General features: G+C 45.3%; 1 protein-coding gene across 1 annotated transcript in view; it reads right to left on the minus strand.

Moving 5' to 3' along the window:
- The window catches only part of LOC115803175 (uncharacterized), a 123,133-nt gene that overhangs the window by 12,254 nt on the left and 89,881 nt on the right, over positions 1–20,998 (minus strand). The window contains 6 exon segments of the mRNA XM_089899294.1: positions 249–319; positions 1,683–1,734; positions 1,736–1,812; positions 16,723–16,864; positions 19,493–19,552; positions 20,846–20,891. Of these exon segments, the coding sequence (XP_089755420.1) occupies positions 249–319; positions 1,683–1,734; positions 1,736–1,812; positions 16,723–16,864; positions 19,493–19,552; positions 20,846–20,891 (448 nt within the window).

Consider the following 20,998-nt stretch of genomic DNA (forward strand, 5'->3'; position numbering starts at 1 on the left):
AGATAAAGCTTATGTGTCAGACAATGGCAAGTGAAATGCTGTCTTCCGTTTATAGTTCTATTTATAGTAGAACTATAAATGGGAGACAGAACTAGTCACCGTGCCTGTATTAAACTTGCAGCGAGGTAGAAATACAGACAATAAAGCTAAGGGCTTAGAGCCCAGCCCAGCTGCTGTGTCACATAGGCTAGTGTCAAAAAATAAAACAAAACCCCAAACCTGAAGCATGGAACTTATTTCCAGTCCACAGCCCAACTTCCAGGAGTAAAATTTGCAAAGGGACAGGCCCCGCCGAATAGCCTCCAGAAGGTGACAGAGCCTGGAAGGAGGGAAGCAGGAGGAAGGGTCCCTGGGCGTTTGCATTTTGTGGTTCCTGAGCTCCCTGGGGTTGAGTCTGGGAGCCTCCGCTCAGAGGCCCTGCAGCCTCAGAACTCCAGGGCTGCTGCTGTGTCCCTTGGCTTAATCTGACCAGTTAGAACCATCAATTGGTGTATATTGGGGAAGGGGGTCCTCATGGTGGGTTTTGGATTGAATGGCTCAATAGCTTCTCCCTTCTCCACTATTCTGGGCAGCCTTCCTGACGGAGGAGGCTTCCTTGGGCTGTAGAGGGAAGGTATGGAACTTTGTGCTATGGTGATACTTAATGTGTGTGTGTGTGTGTGTGTGTGTGTGCGCGCGTGCATGTGTGTAAGCACTTCCTTTAAACCCACTGGGGAATTTGCCTAGTCAAAGGAATTCTCTGGGACTTCCTTTTGGCCTGTCAGTCACAGTTCTTGACATGTTGGCATGTGGGTGTTCACAGCAAGCCTGTGAAGTAGGGGCCCCATGCGTACCTCTTCCTTTTGGGAGCTCCCAAAATCTCCAGACTCGGGGATCCTCTTTTACTCCCAGGGGCGGCGGCCCTGTTCTCCCACCAGGGAAAGCAGAGGCGAGAAACGCCCAGGGTGGAGGGTGGACAGAGGCATCCGAGGGCGCCCGGTGCCGACAGGCCTGAGGCTTCAGGGCTGGGCCGGGCCGGGCTGCGGGAGGAGGTGTCCCCCTTGGGAGTGCGAACAGACAGAGGACGATGTCCCCCTCTCTAGCGAGAAGAATGCAGACGACCCACCGCTCTGGGCTCCGTGCTCACAGCTCCAGCCTGCTCTTACAACCAGAACTACACAGGGGGCTGCTTTTACATTGCCATTTAAAATAAAACCCTAGCACTTTGCAGCAAGGCGCTGGCCCACCCGTTACATTTCACCGAAGCCAGGAGGTCCTGTCATCTGCGTGACGTCACCAAGCTAGCTAGTGGCGGAGGTGGACCCAGAAGCCGTCTTCTAGCTCTCAGCGGCCTGGCTTCCACGGCTGAGCCCCATTACATAATTCTCAGCTCTTCTGTCAGCCGCCTGCAGGGGCTGTGACGGTCTGTCCCTCACAGGCTATGCTTGATATTTATCTAAGCCCACTAATGACATCCTGTGAGCCCCATGCCCTTCCAGGGCCTCTGGGGAGGCGGCAGGGCAGGGATACTTGACTGGGAGGGAGTCATCCTCTCCCAGCTGGCAGAGGGGTAGGCGGGGCTTGTCAGCCCGGGAGCTCCAGGGGGGTCCTGCATGCCTGGGGACTCTGCCTCTTGGGCCCCGGGCCTGCAGTGGCCATGTCTTAGAGAAGAGCTGCACGGCCCCTGTGGGCTCCGTTCTCACCTCGGGGCCCGTTGGCCATTAGGGAAGTGGCGGCTGACTCCAAGTTGGCTGCCCAACTGGTATTGAGTGTTCAGGAAGGTGAGGCAGAAGACGCTTCTGTGTGGGCCGGGAGACGAGGAGAGAGTTTCGGCTGCGCTCCGCATGCAGCTCCCAGCTCTCCTCTCATCCTTTCCTGTGGCCGCCCCTGGCCCCGGGGTCGCAGAGCTGCCCCCGGCCCTGGGCTGGAACAGGTGAGGAGCACACAGGCGCACAGGTGGCCCTCCTGGTTCAGAGCCAGCCCCACCTTTTTGGGGGGTAAGGTGTGATGTGAAGGCTAAGGGCCCCTGTGGCCCAGGGCACCCCGGGGCTGCCCCAGGACCCCAGGACTTCTGCAGAGAGGCAGGGATTGGGAACTTGGTTTGGGCTGGAGGGACGGGGCTGAGAGAGCTGGTAGGGCGGTCAGGGGCTTTGCCTGGAACTCGATGGGCACTTCCCAAGAGGTCCCCACTCCCTGGAATCCCTGGAGTGGAATAATACTAATTAACCTTTATGTCACTTTTTACATAATACCATGTGAAATCACATGGTACTGGATTATTTGTCCCAGGGTCAGATGAGGCAATGGAGACTTAGTACAGTTAAAAGCTTTGCTCAAAACCATAAAAAACTCATTCCTTCCTTCCCCCACCCTTTTTTTCCCCCAAGTCTGTTTCATCCCTAGAAGGGACTAGGCATCATGCTGTGTGCTGCGGAAATCTGGGGAAGCAGAGAGCTGAACCAAACCGAAAAGAACTACCCGGAGAAATGAGCAAGGTCTTATTGGCACATGGAGGAGGGTGGGGTTATTGCGTGCAGAGAGGGGAGGGGTCAGAGTAGGCCTCTCAGGGGAAGCGGCTTTGGGTCTGGAATCTCGAGAGATGAATTGGGCCCTGGGCAGCGCAGGGCCAGGGGAGGTCCAGGGAGGGGAAGACGTCAAGCTCTGATCTTCACAACACGTCGAAGTATTGGAATAACCTCTGAACCCATCTCCCTACTTCCCCACCTGCCACTTCTCCTGCTGAACTTGAAGCATCATCAACACAGGGGTCACTTCTGTCTGTTTTTTGTTTTTTTTTTTTACCACTTATCTCTAACCTTTTAGTATATAGAACTCAAACATTTGCTGTTGAGTAAAAATCCTACAAACTTACTTAGATGCAAACCTCCAAGAGCCACAGAGAATGTAGCTACTTGGGTGTTAGGAGGGGGCGAGGAGTCCCTTCATCTTACCCTCCCTGAGTCTGTGGGCGTCAGGGATGCCTTGCCCAGACTGGAGGTGAAAGTAAAGGTCTCATGTAAACAAAGAGGTCGGTGCCAGAGTTAAATACGAGAGGTGCTGCTCTCTTGTCTCAGCACCGGGGGGCCACCCACGACTCAAGCCATTAGTCACTAACAGCATTTATTTGGGCCTGACTCTGAGCTCGGCGGTGTGCTATATGCACTTGGGAAGCCACAGAGGATGTGGCGGACTCAGGCCCTGCCCTCGAGTGGATGATGACCACAGTGAGGATTATCCGTTTAGTGGACACTTGCTGTGCCAGACACTGAGCTAAGTACTTCTCAACGCCAGCATATTCAATCAGAGCAATCCTAGTTAGACATTATGCTCTTGATTTTACCAGCAGTGAGAGCGCGGTTTAGAAAGAACTGCATTGCCTGAGGTCACACAACTAATACATGGAGGGGCTGAGATTCAAGCCCAGATGTGTTTGCATCCAAAGCCCATGCCCTTGACATTGGGCTTTGTGGTTGTCTTTGGGGGGCTGAGGGTTCTCAGGGGCAGATGGAGGGTCACCTACATGGTGTCCTCCCTGACGTCTGGGATGCACAGTCAGTGACTGGGCTAAGTGTCACCTTACTCTCAGGTTATCCGGCTCTTGGGGTGTTGACTTAGGGGGTGGCGGGAGGGAGGGTGAAGATAAGGGGGGAGGGGGAGCAAAGATAAACCCCCTTCACTTGCCCACTTCATCCTGGGGGAGGGGCTGTGGAGTCCTGGAAAATGGGTGTGTGTGCTGCTTCCCCTCTTACCCATGTGTGGTCTGGGGGAGCGTTTCACTTCCCCAAACCTCAGGTTTCTTCATCAGTAATAGGGAGACAGTATCTCCTGTTTCACAGTTTCAGTGAAGACTGGAGACTATATGGGACTCATGCTCCATGACTTTGCTGTGAAGGCTGAATGGAGATACTGAATCTAAGGTACTCAGAGCACAGAGACACTCGATCAATGGTAACCGTTATAATAACTTTTAGTTAAGTCTCTAGCCTCAGTTTCCTCATCTATGAAAATGGGTCCAATAGCACCTATCTCTCTGGGTTGATGTGAGCACTGAGTGAGATAAAACATTAAAAGCACTCAGGAAAATGACATATAAGATTAAATATGTTACTTAAACAATTATTAACATATTGTTATTTTGTTCATTATAATTATATTATTAAATACTATTAAATATTATTTTATTAAAATTATATTAAATATTAGTTTGTTATAACAGCTAAATATTATTATTTACAAATGAAGTAAACATTCTTATATTGTTTCCCTAGATAAAAAGGCTTAGTCTCTTAGAACCAATAAATGAATTCAGCAAAGAAGCAGGATACAAAGTCAACACACAAAAATCAGTTGCATTTCTATACATGACCAAGAAACAATCTGAAAAGTAAATAAATAAAGAAAAAAACACCATTTACAATAGCATTAAAAATAATAACATACTTAGGAATTAACTTAACCAAGGAGGTGAAATACCTGTACAATGAAAACTACAAAATATTGTTGAAAGAAATTAAGACATAAATAAATGGAAACACATCCCATGTTCATGGATTGGAAGACAGTATTGTTAAAATGTCAATACTACCCAAAGTGATCGACAGATTCAATGCAATCTCTATCAAAATCCCAAGGACATTTTTAGCAGAAATAGAAAAACCCATTTTAAAATTTATATGGAATTTCAAGGGACCCCAAATAGCCAAAACAATCTTCAAAAAGAAGAATAAAGCTGGGAGACTCACACTTCCTGATTTCAAAACTGACTGTACAAAGGTCCAGTCATCAAAACAGTGCAGTACCTGGTATAAAGCCAGATAGGTAGAACAATGGAATAGAATAGAGAGCCCCAAAATAAACCCTCCCGTTTAAGGTCAAATGATTTTTGACAAGGGGGCCAAGACCCTTTTCAATGGGGAAAGGACAGTCTTTTCAACAAATGGTGCTAAGAATACTGGATATCTCTCTACAAAAGAAAAAAGTTGAACTCTTATCTAATACCATGTACGAAAATTAACTCAGAATGGATGAAAGACCTAAATGTAAGACATAAAACAATATAACTCTTAGAAAGAAACATAGGAAAAAGCTTCATGACACTGGATTTGGAAATGATTTTTTTGGATATGACACCAAAAGCACAGGTAAAAAAAGAAAAAATAGACAATTGGACTTCATGAAAACTAAATTTTTTTGTGCATCAAAAGACACCATCCATAGAGTAAAAAGGCAACCTACAGAATGGGGAAAATATTTGCAAATCATTTATCTGATAATGAATTAATATCCAGAGTAAGTAGAAAACTTCTAAGATGCAACAACAAGAAAACCAGATTCAAAAATGGGCAAAAGACTTGAACAGACATCTTTCCAAAGAAGATATACAAATGGCCATAAGCAGGTGAAAAGTTGCTCAACATCACTAATCATTAGGGAAATGCAAATCAAAACCACCATGAGATATCACCTCACACCCATTAGGATAACTACTATCAAAAAAACAGAAAATAAAAAGTGTTGGTCAGGATATGGAGAAATTGGAACCCTGTGCACTGTTGGTGAAAATGTAGAATGGCAGAGCCACTGTGGAAAACAGTATGGTGGTTCCTCAAAAAATTAAAAATAGAATTACCATATGATCCGGCAATTCCACTTCTGGGTATATACCCAAAAGAATTGAAAGCAGGGTCTTGAAGAGATATTTCTACAGCCATGTTCATAGCAACACTATTCACAATAGTTAAAAGGTAGAAGCAACCCAACTACCCGTCAATGGACAAATGGATAAGCAAAATGTGGTATATATATGTGATGGAATATTATTCGGCCTTAAAAAGGAAGGAAATTCTGCAATATGCTACAACATGGATGAACTTTGAGGATGTTATGCTAAGTGAAATAAGCCGGTCACAAAAAGACAAATACTGTATGATTCCATTTCCATGAGTGATCAAAATCATAAAGTGTAATGGTGGTTGCCAGGGGCTGGGGGGAGGGGAGAATGGGGAGGTATTGTTTAATAGGTACAGAGTTTCAGTTTCAAGAAAAGTTATGGAGATTGATGATGGTGATGGTTGCACAGCAATGTGAATGTGTTTAATACCACTGAACGGTACAGTTAGAAATAATTAAGACGGTAAATATCACATTATGTGTATTTTACCACAATTTAAAAAAAAGAAGAGGGTTTCCCTGGTGGCACAGTGGTTAAGAATCTGCCTGCCGATGCAGGGAACATGGGTTTGAGCCCTGGTCCGGGAAGATCCCACATGCCACAGAGCAGCTAAGCCCATGCGCCACAACTACTGAGCCTGCGCTCTAGAGCCCGCGAGCCACAACTACTGAAGCCCGTGCGCCTAGAGCCCGTGCTCTGCAACAAGAGAAGCCACCGCAACGAGAAGCCCACGCACCACAACGAAGAGTAGCCCCCCGCTCGCCGCAACTAGAGAAAGCCCGTGCGCAGCAACGAAGACCCAACACAGCCAAAAAAATTTTAAAAATAAATAATTTTTTAATAAAAGAAGAAGAAGAAAAGAAAAAGCCTCCCAGTGAGCTGACTAATTTCCTGGATTTTAGCCTGGTTGAAATCTCTTGGTCTCTCCCTTTCACTCTCAAATTCTTTCTTTTTGATATGAGGGAACACATAATAATTCTCAATATGTATAAGGAATAATGAAGCTAAAGTGTTGAAAAGTTGGCAGAAGGAATATGTTTTCAGCTCATTCAGCTTTGCTCACACAATTGCCTTTCTCTCTTAGCTCCTCTCTACAGAGAATGACTTCAGAAGAATTGTCCACATGGTTTTCCAAATAAGATGGCAGCCTCCCAGCCAAATCCCTTGTGAAAAAAAGACCACCGTATTTTGTTTTGACCTTCAAGATGAGCCAGTACTGCTCTTCCCGGAAGGCAGGGGAACTTTCACATCTTTCCACCTAATTTGCACAACTTTTGCAATGTTGAAATGTGCATAATTGGGAACTAGGGCTGGCTTTGCATTTTTGGAGTAAAGAGGAGTTTTTCAAAACCCAACGGTCACATAATTTTAAGCAATAAATGCTCCAGCAAACAGGGTTTTAAATTAGAACCGCTGGCTGAAAGGTCAACATTGCATTCTTGGCCAGTGACTTAATTTTCACTTTAATGCAATGAAAATAAACCTTTAGAAGGAAATGCCACCACTTTTCCCCCAAAGGTTCTTAAAGCTCTTAGGCACATTCAGAAAGAGCTTCCCAGAACCGTCTTTTTTATATGCAGTAAAGGGGATAGGAATAGACTGGATAATAAATCTACAGGTAAGAATTTCTTTTTAATCTCGTGGTGTCCAGAGGTTTCAGTTTCTAACCACTGCCCTCCAGAGCGCCTTTTAAGCACAGCGAGGCTGACTGCGCTGCTTTATCCTTATTTTACCTGTTGGGCAGGAACATCTTGTCTCTGGATTTAGACCCTGAGCCCCTTGGGGGCAGCACCAAGCCTCACATCTCTCTCTAGCCTTCTCTATGCATCTCACATGGGGTTATGCTCTTGGGAGGGGCTCAAAGATATTTTCTGATCCAATGAGTCATGGGAGCTTTTCCTTGGCTACTAAGTCATCAAATGCCTAAAGCAGGGATTGTCGTCCCGGGCTCATGGCTCTCTAAGGGCTGGCTGTTGGGCTTCAGGAGAGGCAGGAACTCCCCGGTTTTATGCAAAAATGCCCAGCGCTCTGTGTCTCCCCTGTTGGGCCTCCATGGATATGAGGAGTGGGTCCTCTGGCTGTCGGCAGAATGGCCGCTTGGGAAGGATGAGGCTTGACTCTGCACGTGGGGAGAGCCGCGGTAGGAAGCCCATTTGGCTGTGGGTCCCCGCCGGTTTTCCAATCCAGCACCTCCAGCAATGAAACTGACAGATAAGTGGACCCTCTCATGTGTATTTTCCACATGGCTCAGGACTTGCAGGGAGAGGGATGTGATTACCAGCCCCAAGACCCAGCACTGGGCCTGGCACACAGCAGGAGCTCATTAATATTCTTTGAATGAATAAGGGAATGAATGGACCCATGGTCACACCAGCAGAGAGAGAGGGCCATGAAGAACTGGAACCAGGGCAGAAGATTGGGAAGAGTGCAGTGGGACAGTGGGGTAAAGTTTTGCAATGCAGTATACAAGTTAATAAGGACGGGCCTCAGTGGAGGCGGGGCGGCCATGGGCAATGTGAGGACCTGGGAGCCTGAGGCCACCAGAGGGGGCTGATGGTGAGGGGCACATAAAGCCTGAGGCCACACAGATGAGTGACCAGGAGATGATGTCTGAGCCAGGCGGGGGAGCCAGCTTGCTAGCTGGGTGAAAGAAGCACGGGGAGGATGGTCTTGAAGGTAGAGGAGTAAAATCAGTGCTGGAAGAGCTGTACCAACAAAGCCCAAGGGGCTCAGCAGGGGAGAGAGTCTTCTAGGGGGACAGTGGGTGAGAAAAGTGGTCCTGGAGGTGATGGGCTGGCCTGGGAGATGGGCTTTTTTTTTTTCCCAGCATTTTATTTCTTTATTTTTATTTAAAAAAATTTTATTGGAGTATGTCTTTTTTATATCTTTATTGGAGTATAATTGCTTTGCAATGTTGTGTTAGTTTCTGCTGTACAACAGAGTGAATCAGCTATATGTGTACATATATTCCCATGTCCCCTCCCTCTGGAGCCTCCCTCACACCCTCCCTATCCCACCCCGCTAAGTCATCACAAAGCACCGAGCTGATCTCCCTGTGCTATGCGGCTGCTTCCCACTAGCTACCTGTTTTACATCTGGTAGTGTATGTATGTCCATGCTACTCTCTCACTTCGTCACAGCTTACCCTTCCCCCTCCCCGTGTCCTCCAGTCCATTCTCTACATCTGTGTCTTTATTCCTGTCCTGCCCCTAGGTTCTTCAGAACCTTTTTTTTTTCTTAGATTCCATATATATGCATTAGCATACGATATTTGTTTTTCTCTTTTTTTTTTCTTTTATCCAACCATGTCATGGTATTGAAAGAACAAGAGATATTCCCAAAAGACTGCTTTAGAGAACAGAAACAAAATACCAGAAATACTAACAAATAAGGGCCGAATTATTCCCTTATATAGCCAATAATTCTTTGCAGAGCATATAACTTAACAAAAATAACATGTATTTTCTAATTCCCGGTGGACACTATGTTAATCTGATAATTATTTTGCCCCTAACTAGTCCACTGAAGTGTTTATGGAGGCTAAGGTGATATTAAAATAATTTCATTGTGAACTTTTTTTTTTACATCTTTATTGGAGTATAATTGCTTTACAATGGTGTGTTAGTTTCTGCTTTATAACAAAGTGAATCAGTTATACATATACATATGTTCCCATATCTCTTCCCTCTTGCGTCTCCCTCCCTCCCACCCTCCCTATCCCACCCCTCCAGGCGGTCACAAAGCACCAAGCTGATCTCCCTGTGCTACCCGGCTGCTTCCCACTAGCTACCTATTTTACGTTTGGTAGTGTATATATGTCCATGCTACTCTCTCACTTCGTCCCAGTTTACCCTTCCCCCTCCCCATATCCTCAAGTCCATTCTCTAGTAGGTCTCTGTCTTTATTCCTGTCTTACTCCTAGGTTCTTCATGACATTTTTTTCCCTTAAATTCTATATATATGTGTTAGCATACGGTATTTGTCTTTCTCTTTCTGACTTACTTCACTCTGTATGACAGACTCTAGGTCTATCCACCGCATTACAAATAGCTCAATTTCGTTTCTTTTTATGCCTGAGTAATATTCCATTGTATATATATGTGCCACATCTTCTTTATCCATTCATCCGATGATGGACACTTAGGTTGTTTCCATCTGCCGGCTATTGTAAATAGAGCTGCAACGAACATTTCGGTACATGACTCTTTTAATTATGGTTTTCTCAGGGTATATGCCCAGTAGTGGGATTGCTGGGTCGTATGGTAGTTCTATTTGTAGTTTTTTAAGGAACCTCCATACTGTTCTCCACAGTGGCTGTATCAATTTACATTCCCACCAGCAGTGCAAGAGGGTTCCCTTTTCTCCACACCCTCTCCAGCATTTATTGTTTCTAGATATTTTGATGATGGCCATTCTGACTGATGTGAGATGATATCTCATTGTAGTTTTGATTTGCATTTCTCTAATGATTAATGATGTTGAGAATTCTTTCACGTGTTTGTTGGCAGTCTGTATATCTTCTTTGGAGAAATGTCTATTTAGGTCTTCTGCCCATTTTTGAATTGGGTTGTTTTTTTGTTATTGAGCTGCATGAGCTGCTTATAAATTTTGGAGATTAATCCTTTGTCAGTTGCTTCATTTGCAAATATTTTCTCCCATTCTGAGGGTTGTCTTTTGGTCTTGTTTATGGTTTCCTTTGCTGTGCAAAAGCTTTGAAGTTTCATTAGGTCCCATTTGTTTATTTTTGTTTTTATTTCCATTTCTCTAGGAAAATTTCGTTCTCTAGGAGCATTTCGTTCTCAAGATTGCTTTGGTTATTCAGGGTCTTTTGTGTTTCCATACAACTTGTGAAAGTTTTTGTTCTAGTTCTGTGAAAAATGCCAGTGGTAGTTTGATAGGGATTGCATTGAATCTGTAGATTGCTTTGGGTAGTAGAGTCATTTTCACAATGTTGATTCTTCCAATCCAAGAATATGGTATATCTCTCCATCTATTTGTATCATCTTTAATTTCTTTCATCAGTGTCTTATAATTTTCTGCATACAGGTCTTTTGTCTCCCTAGGTAGGTTTATTCCTAGATATTTTATTCTTTTTGTTGCAATGGTAAATGGGAGTGTTTTCTTGATTTCACTTTCAGATTTTTCATCATTAGTGTATAGGAATGCCAGAGATTTCTGTGCATTAATTTTGTATTCTGCTACTTTACCAAATTCATTGATTAGCTCTAGTAGTTTTCTGGTAGCATCTTTAGGATTCTCTATGTATAGTATCATGTCATCTGCAAACAATGACAGCTTTACTTCTTCTTTTCCGATATGGATTCCTTTTATTTCCTTTTCTACTCTGATTGTTGTGGCTAAAACTTCCAAAACTATGTTGAATAAGAGTGGTGAGAGTGGACAACCTTGTCTTGTTCCTGATCTTAGTGGAAATGCTTTCAGTTTTTCACCATTGAGGACGATGTTGGCTGTGAGTTTGTCATATATGGCCTTTATTATGTTGAGGAAAGTTCCCTCTATGCCTACATTCTGCAGGGTTTTTATCATAAATAGGTGTTGAATTTTGTCGAAAGCTTTCTTTGCATCTATAGAGATGATCCTATGGTTTTTCTCCTTCAATTTGTTAATATGGTGTATCACATTGATTGATTTGTGTATATTGAAGAATCCTTGCATTCCTGGAATAAAACCCACTTGATCATGGTGTATGATCCTTTTAATGTGCTGTTGGATTCTGTTTGCTAGTATTTTGTTGAGGATTTTTGCATCTATGTTCATCAGTGATACTGGCCTGTAGTTTTCTTTCTTTGTGACATCTCTGTCTGCTTTTGGTATCAGGGTGATGGTGGCCTCGTAGCATGAGTTTGGGAGTGTTCCTCCCTCTGCTATAGTTTGGAAGAGTTTGAGAAGGATAGGTGTTAGCTCTTCTCTAAATGTTTCATAGAATTCCCCTGTGAAGCCATCTGGTCCTGGGCTTTTGTTTGTTGGAAGATTTTTAATCACAGTTTCAATTTCAGTGCTTGTGATTGGTCTGTTCATATTTTCTATTTCTTCCTGATTCAGACTTGGCACATTGTGCATTTCTAAGAATTTGTCCATTTCTTCCAGGTTGTCCATTTTATTGGCATAGAGCTGCTTGTAGTAATCTCTCATGATCTTTTGTACTTCTGCAGTGTCATTTGTTACTTCTCCTTTTTCATTTCTAATTCTATTGATTTGAGTCTTCTCCATTTTTTTCTTGATGAGTCTGGCTAATGGTTTATCAATTTTGTTTATCTTCTCAAAGAACCAGCTTTTAGTTTTATTGATCTTTGCTATCATTTCCTTCATTTCTTTTTCATTTATTTCTGATCTGATTTTTATGATTTCTTTCCTTCTGCTAACTTTGGGGTTTTTTTGTTCTTCTTTCTCTAATTGCTTTAGGTACAAGGTTAGGTTGTTTATTCGAGATGTTTCCTGTTCCGTAAGATAGGATTGTATTGCTATAAACTTCCCTCTTAGAACTGCTTTTGCTGCATCCCATAGATTTTGGGTCATCGTGTCTCCATTGTCATTTGTTTCTAGGTATTTTTTTATTTCTTCTTTGATTTCTTCAGTGATCACTTCGCTATTAAGTCGCGTATTGTTTAGCCTCCATGTGTTTGCATTTTTTACAGATCTTTTCCTGTAATTGATATCTAGTCTCATAGCGTTGTGGTCGGAAAAGATACTTGATACAATTTCAATTTTCTTAAATTTACCAAGGCTTGATTTGTGACCCAAGATATGATCGATCCTGGATAATGTTCCATGAGCACTTGAGAAAAATGTGTATTCTGTTGTTTTTGGATGGAATGTCCTATAAATATCAATTAAGTCCATCTTGTTTAATGTATCATTTAAAGCTTGTGTCTCCTTATTTATTTTCATTTTGGATGATGTGTCCATTGGTGAAAGTGGGGTGTTAAAGTCCCCTACTATGAATGTGTTACTGTTGATTTCCCCTTTTATGGCTGTTAGTACTTGCCTTATGTATTGAGGTGCTCCTATGTTGGGTGCATAAATATTTACAATTGTTATATCTTCTTCTGGGATCAATCCCTTGATCATTATGTAGTGTCCTTCTTTGTCTCTTCTAATAGTCTTTATTTTAAAGTCTATTTTGCCTGATATGAGAATTGCTACTCCAGCTTTCTTTTGATTTCCATTTGCATGAAATATCTTTTTCCATCCCCTCACTTTCAGTCTGTATGTGTCTCTAGGTCCGAAGTGGGTCTCTTGTAGACAGCAAATATATGGGTCTTGTTTTTGTATCCATTCAGCCAATCTGTGTCTTTTGGTGGGAGCACTTAGTCCATTTACATTTAAGGTAATTATCGATATGTATGTTCCTATTCCCATTTTCTTAATTGTTTTGAGTTCATTATTGTAGGTCTTTTCCTTCTCTTGTGTTTCTTGCCTAGAGAAGTTCCTTTAGCATTTGTTGTAAAGCTGGTTTGGTGGTGCTGAACTCTCTCAGCTTTTGCTTGTCTGTAAAGATTTTAATTTCTCCATCAAATCTGAATGAGATCCTTGCTGGGTAGAGTAATCTTGGTTGCAGGTTTTTCTCCTTCATCACTTTAAATATGTCCTGCCAGTCCCTTCTGGCTTGCAGAGTTTCTGCTGAAAGATCAGCTGTTAACCTTTTGGGGATTCCCTTGTATGTTATTTGTTGTTTTTCCCTTGCTGCTTTTAATATTTTTTCTTTGAATCTAAGTTTTGATAGTTTGATTAATATGTGTCTTGGCGTGTTTCTCCTTGGTTTTTACTTGTATAGGACTCTCTGCATGCGCTTCCTGGACTTGATAGACTATGTCCTTTTCCATATTAGGGAAGTTTTCAACAATAATCTCTTCAAATATTTTCTCAGTCCCTTTCTTTTTCTCTTCTTCTTCTGGCACCCCTATAATTCGAATGTTGGTGCGTTTGATGTTGTCCCAGAGGTCTCTGAGACTGTCCTCAGTTCTTTTCATTCTTTTTTCTTTATTCTGCTCTGCAGTAGTTATTTCCACTGTTTTATCTTCCAGGTCACTTATCCATTCTTCTGCCTCAGTTATTCTGCTATTGATTCCTTCTAGAGAATTTTTAATTTCATTTATTGTGTTGTTCATCATTGTTTGTTTGCTCTTTAGTTCTTCTAGGTCCTTGTTAAATGTTTCTTGCATTTTCTCTATTCTATTTCCAAGATTTTGGATCATCTTTACTATCATTATTCTGAATTCTTTTTCAGGTAGACTTCCTATTTCCTCTTCATTTGTTAGGTCTGGTGGGTTTTTACCTTGCTCCTTCAACTGCTGTGTGTTTTTCTGTCTTCTCATTTTGCTTATCTTACTGTGTTTGGGGTCTCCTTTTTGCAGGCTGCAGGTTCGTAGTTCCCATTGTTTTTGGTGTCTGTCCCCAGTGGCTAAGGCTGGTTCAGTGGGTTGTGTAGGCTTCCTGTTGGAGGGGACTAGTGCCTGTGTTCTGGTGGATGAGGCTAGATCTTGTCTTTCTGGTGGGCAGGTCCACGTCTGGTGGTGTGTTTTGGAGTGCCTGTGGACTTATTATGATTTTAGGCAGCCTCTCTGCTAATGGGTGGGGTTGTGTTCCTGTCTTGCTAGTTGTTTGGCATAGGATGTCCAGCACTGTAGTTTGCTGGTCGTTGAGTGAAGCTGGGTGCTGGTGTTGAGATGGAGATCTCTGGGATATTTTCACCATTTGATATTATGTGGAGCTGGGAGGTCTCTTGTGGACCAGTGTCCTGAGCTTGGCTCTCCCACCTCAGAGGCACAGCACTGACTCCTGGCTGCTGCACCAAGAGCCTTTCATCCACACGGCTCAGAATAAAAGGGAGAAAAAGTAGAAAGAAAGAATTAGGAGAAGTAGAAACAGAGAAAGAAAGAAAGAAAGGAGGGAGGGAGGGAGGAAGGGAGGAAGGAAGGAAGGAAGAAAAAAAGAGAGAAAGAAGATAAAGTAAAATAAAATAAAGTAAGGTAAAATATAATAAAGTTATTAAAATAAAAAAATAATTATTAAGAGAAAAAAAATTTAAAAAACAAACAAAACACAGATGGATAGAACCCTAGGACAAATGGTGGAAGAAAAGCTATACAGTCAAAATCTCACACAGAAGCATCCACATACACACTCACAAAAAGAGGAAAAGAGGAAAAAAATCATAAATCTTGCTCTCGAAGTCCACCTCCTTAATTTGGGATGATTGGTTGTCTATTCAGGTATTCCACAGGTGCAGGTACATCAAGTTGATTGTGGAGCTTTAATCCGTTGCTCCTGAGGCTGCAGGGAGAGATTTCCCTTTCTCTTCTTTGTTCTCACAGCTCCCAGGGGCTCAGCTTTGGCCCCGCCTCTGCGTGTAGGTCGCTGGAGGGCGTCTGTTCTTCGCTCAGACAGGATGGGGTAAAGGAGCAGCTGATTGGGGGCTCTGGCTCACTCAGGCCGTGGGGAGGGAGGGGCATGGAGGGTGGGGCGAGCCTGCGGTGGCAGAGGCCAACGTGACGTTGCGCCGGCGTGACGTTGCACCGGCGAGACGTTGCCCCAGCCTGAGGCGCGCCGTGCGTCCTTCCGGGGAAGTTGTCCCGGGATTCCGGGACCCTGGCAGTGGCGGGCTGCACAGGCTCCCCGGAAGAGGGGTGTGGATAGTGACCTGTGCTCGCACACAGGCTTCTTGGCGGCGGCAGCAGCAGCAGCCTTAGCGTCTCCCGCCCGTCTCTGGGTTCCGCGCTTTTAGCCGCGGCTTGCGCCCGTCTCTGGAGCTCCTTTTAGCAGCGCTCTGAATCCCCTCTCCTCGCGCACCAGGAAACAAAGAGGTAAGAAAACGTCTCTTGCGTCTTCGGCAGGTCCAGACTTTCCCCCGGACTCCCTCCCGGCTAGCCGTGGCGCACTAGCCCCCTTCAGGCTGTGTTCACGCCGCCAACCCCAGTCCTCTCCCTGCGCTCCGACCGAAGCCCGAGCCTCAGCTCCCAGCCCCCGCCGGCCCCGGCGGGTGAGCAGACAAGCCTCTCAGGCTGGTGAGTGCCGGTCGGCACGATCCTCTGTGCGGGAATCTCTCCGCTTTGCCCCCCGCACCCCTGTGGCTGCGCTCTCCTCCGCGGCCCCGAAGCTTTCCCCCTCTGCCACCCGCAGTCTCCGCCCGCGAAGGGGCTTCTAGTGTGTGGGAACCTTTCCTCCTTCACGGCTTCCTCCCACTGGTGCAGGTCCCGTCCCTGTTCTTTTGTCTCTGTTTATTCATTTTTCTTTTGCCCTACCCAGGTACGTGGGGGATTTCTTGCCTTTTGGGAGGTCTGAGGTCTTCTGCCAGCGTTCAGTAGGTGTTCTGTAGGAGTTGTTCCACGTGTAGATGTATTTCTGGTGTATCTGTGGGGAGGAAGGTGATCTCCGCGTCTTACTCTTCCGCCATCTTCCCGGAAGCCTCTGTTTTTCTCTTTCTGACTTACTTCATTCTGTATGACAGTCTATAGGTCCATCCACCTCACTACAGATAACTCAATTTCATTTCTTTTTATACCTGAGTAATATTCCATTGTGTATATGTGCCACATCTTCTTTATCCATTCATCTGTTGATGGACATTTAGGTTGCTTCCATGTCCTGGCTATTGTAAATAGAGCTGCAATGAACATTGTAGTACATGACGCTTTTTGAATTATGGTTTTCTCAGGGTATATGCCCAGTAGTGGGATTGCTGGGTCATACGGTAGTTCTATTTTTATTTTTTTAAGGAACTCCATACTGTTCTCCATAGTGTATTGGAGTATAGTTTATTTACAATGTTGTGTTAGTTTCAGGTGAATGTGAGATGGGCTTTGATGGATGGGTGGCTGGAGATGTGGACTGAGCTAGTTGAACTCTCAAGCTCCACCACGCCCCCCCCCCCAGCTCTGGCAATCTCCATCTGACAAGTTATGCCTGAAACTAGGCCAATCCCTTATAACCGGGAAGCAGTCCAGAACTGAGTTTCCTTTAGACAACATGCCAGGAGTCAGAGGCTGCGGGCCTGGGCAGAGTGGCTGTGGAGGCCGCCCTGCCCCTACGTTCTCTATGTTCTGTGCCATCACAGGGGCTGGGGGTATTCAGCTTGCACTGCATGTGCCCTGAGATGACATTCCAAATGATAATCTCCCCGTCGCAGCTGGAGGTGGCAAGGAGAATAGGCGGGCATTGAGCTACACAGAGGATGTCCTCCTTCTGCCCGTGGTTCTGGGAAAGAGAGAGAGAGAGAGACAGAGAGGGACAGAGTAAGAAATCCAGTCCCCAGTCACCCACAGCTCGCTCCCCTTCATTGGATGCCTAAGACAGAGGAGACAGAGGGGCCCCTCCTGTGGCTGCCCCCCATTAAGGACTCTTGCGGAACCTGGTGGCCCGGCCCAGTCCAGGGGGTCAGGGGCATCCCTCCAGGTAGGAGTCTGCTTGCAGGTCAGCCAGAGAGGTGCTGCATCTCCTTGGGTCAGTTTTATCACCTTCCCCAGGGAGGTGTTACTCCTAGCAGCTTCCTTACCTCCCCATAATGCTGGCAAGGAGGTTATTCACAAGGAACCCTCTTCGGGGCTGAAATCTTGATGGTAATGTGACAATGGAACCCAAGCAGTGGCCAAGGGGGTCTGGCCTCCCAAGAGCCCCAGGTCTAAATTCCGGGGTGTGAAGTCCCTCAACTCAATTCCTCCAGGGCTCCCATCTGCCCTGCACTGTGGCTTACAAGTGCTGTTAGGAATTGGAATTGCCTATTCTCCTTGAAAGGAGGATTTAGGTATATGGATCCTTAAGAAAGATAAGAAACGAAATGAAAATGTTTTTGTTTTTGAGACCAGTGCTGCAGAGTTCAAAGAGTCCCTGGCCATTATCCTTTCAACTTTCTCAGCGGGGTACAGTTTCTTTGTGAAAAGAATTGGTTTCTCCCGGGGCTGTAAAGATCTTTCTCCCTTGCCCTCAGGTACTTCCCACAGAGAGTCCCTTGAGGACCTATCCCGTGGTCACCTAAGAAGCCCCTTCTGCTTGAAAGCGGCTGGGAAGACGGGGGGTAGGACAGTTGGAAAAGAGCAAGTCAGTGGCCCTCTCCTCCCCACGATCTTCTGTCTCCAAATCTTGCCTCCTTCTGAAATCTGTGAGCGCTTGTGTCTGGGCTTCTTCTTCCCTGGTCCCGCTGCCTGCGGAATGAAGTTTACGTGCCTTGGCACGGCTTTCAGGTTCTGATTAGCTTTCCAAGCTCACTTCCCTCCTGTACCTGGTCCTCCAGCCCCTCAAAATATTCATAGTCCTTCCAAACAACATGCTTCTCAGGACATCCAGACTTGGTTCACGCTCTCCTCCTTTCCCCTCATCTAGACTGCCTTTCCCTACCTTGGCCTCCCAGAAAAATCGTAGTAATCTTTTAATATCCTGTACAGTGTTAGAGCAAAAGTTAGTAGTTCCCACCTTGGGGTTTCTCCAGCATTTTATATTATTATTAAAACATTATTACATTAACTAATACATTATTATATCATCTGTGGCATCGTATGGTGATTACTTCCTTAGTTTACCTCCTTGCCAGTCTGTGAGATTCTGGGCCGGGAATCACATTTTATTCATGTTTGTATTTTCTGTGCCTACCCACTAAGGATGGCACTATGTCCGTGCTTGATAAATAGGGGGTTGAAAGAATTGATAAGTGACTGAAAAAACATTTGAATGAACTAACACTTCACTGACTCTTGCATGACTTCTGCCCTTGCAATGGCCATGGCTTTCCTGGGGACATTTTCTGCAAATTCTGTTCTTTCACTCAACAGTCACTCATCCAGGGCTTCCCTGGTGGCGCAGTGGTTGACAGTCCGCCTGCCGATGCAGGGGACACGGGTTCGTGCCCCAGTCCGGGAGGATCCCACATGCCGCGGAGCGGCTGGGCCCGTGAGCCATGGCCGCTGAGCCTGCGCGTCCGGAGCCTGTGCTCCGCAACAGGAGAGGCCGCAACAGTAAGAGGCCCGCGTACCGCAAAAAACCAAAAAAAACCGAAAAAACAGTCACTCATCTGCAAACTCCATGAAGGCAGGGATCGTGTGATGACCACTTTGCTCGTCACTAATGGAAGCATATTAGTTGGGCAGCTACTATAAACCAGGCCCTGAGCTACATCCCGGGAATACAGTGGAGAAAACAGACAAGGCCTGTCTTCATTGAGTTTGTATTCTAGTGACTTGTGGCTTTTGGAATGTTTACAGAGGCATAAGGTACGGTTGGGTGGTGGGAAATGGTTGTGCACAATGACCTTCCTTTCTTACTGCTTGTCTTCATGGCTTGACATCCAGACAGTTTTGAGGGAGATCATTCAACCCTGGGAAGCTGTAGAAAGTTGGAGGCTAATAAGAATCGCAAGAAGTCCCCTGGTTATGAGCCCCTAACAAGCCACAGGGCAGCAGGAATGTCACCTGCTAGGTTCCCTGGCCACCCAAGGATGGCAGAGTGAATACATACAGTTTTGCATGCCAAGCAGAAGCAGGAAGTGGATGCTTCTTTGAAGAAAGTCACACGCGTCACATCCTGGGCTGCCATTCCTGCACTACAGGGCTCCAGGCTGAGCTCAAGGAGAACTGTGTGGATTTCCTCCTGGGCCTCCTGCCCCAGCCTGAACAAAGGCCATCACTCTTCCTGGAGCAGAGGCAGCTGCCTGGAGCTCAGTGCTCCTTACTCTACCTGGACCCCAATCATGAATCCCCCCACAGCAGAGGCTCTTGAGATGCTATGACCACCCTAGGCAGGCCCAGAAGACTAGGGGTGAGCCCCAGGAGTGAAGGACATCCCCATCAAGTGTCACTGTTTGGGTGGAGAGGCGGGCAGTGGACCGGGGCTCACCAAGTCATCCTGCCAGTGTGGCTATGGCTTCCGGAAGTGATGAAAGTCACGAGGTGTGTGCTGTATCCAAAGCCAAACAGGAGATGTTGTACAAGCAGTAAAATGAGCTGCCAACACACTCACAATTTCAGAGAGAGGCGTTGGCACGTTTTACAGCCCTACCCCTCACCCCATCGGTGATGTAGATTTTTGAAATGTCAAAGCAAATTCCCCTAGTGCCAGTGGGAATAAAAAGCAATCCACTCCTGACGTTTGGGTGATTGCATTTCAGCAAATCATATGCCAACTGACAAGCTCTTCTCGGATGGTCTGCATAGTTTCGCCTCTGTAATAAGACCCATAGCTGATGCATGAGCTAAAACAAAAGCCATCAGCCCAGGAACCTGTAATACCAAAGGACAAATTCAATGCCAAGACCTCTCAGGCAGTCATGTCTCAAATCATCTGAGGATGCTAGGCTTAGGCTCTGACATACAGCATACTTTCAAATGAATAAAGAACTTACAATGTTTAAAGGCTTTGGAAATCCAGGACCACCCAGCAGAGCAAGCAGGGGACATAATATGCCACAGGTAGATTTAAAACGTAGTTGTAGTCAGCATTTTCATCTTCCCCTGTCTCTTAATCCCTTTTCCCATCTCTAAGCCGTAGAAAAAGATTTTTTTTTTCCACAGAGATGCTTATGGATGGCATTTCATCTCCTCTTCCCATTTAGAGAGGGACTACGGCATAAAGACAAGGTGGGAGGAAAATCCAGTAAGTGAAATATTTCTCTAAGTTCTGTGAGATGCTCTAGAAAATTAATGTAACCCAAGGAGGGTGTTGTTGGAACCCCTGGTCTATAGCCAGTTGGACAGGACTTGCAAATGGTGTCTGCAGGGCAGGGCAGAGGGGAGGAGGGCAGGAGTCTTGTGTCTTGTAGGACTGAACCCTGACCCCGTGGAATCTGATGCTCTCTCCAGGTAGATAGAGTCAGAATTGAGTGGAACTGTAGGGTACCGGCTGGTGTCGGAGAATTGCTTGTTGGTGTGGGAAAAACCTCCATGTGTCGGAATTGGGTACAGAGTCATTACACTTCTTCCCATAGAAAAGAATTTAAAAAACGGAAACAGAAATACTAAAAAGGTTTTTTAAAGGGAGGGAGGAGAGAAAGATGGGGGGAAAGGGGGAGAGAGGGAAGGAGGAAACTCTTTTGCCCATATCATTGGTTAGCTTATACCAGATAGAGGTATAAGGAATTTCTCCAAAATCTGTTTTTAGTGAGAAAAGAATCAACAGGGCATGGGGGTGGGGAGAAGCATGTCAGCCTGAAGCAGGGTTTTGAAATGTCATAATTTTGTACATTTCACTTACAAAGTACACATTTATTCTTCTGTCCCACCCAACAGCTATGATACACCTAGAGCGATAACAGACTATTACATTTTGATACTTCAGCTTATCGTCTGTTTAATTTTTGCATAGGATCAGTACTGTGGCCTCATTTTGCTGTGTCGGTGTGATAAA

This window comes from Delphinapterus leucas, chromosome 18 (assembly GCF_059928025.1).
Source record: "Delphinapterus leucas isolate spDelLeu-1000000601 "Yukka" chromosome 18, BTC_Dleu_Yukka2, whole genome shotgun sequence".
In the NCBI taxonomy this organism is placed as follows: domain Eukaryota; kingdom Metazoa; phylum Chordata; class Mammalia; order Artiodactyla; family Monodontidae; genus Delphinapterus; species Delphinapterus leucas.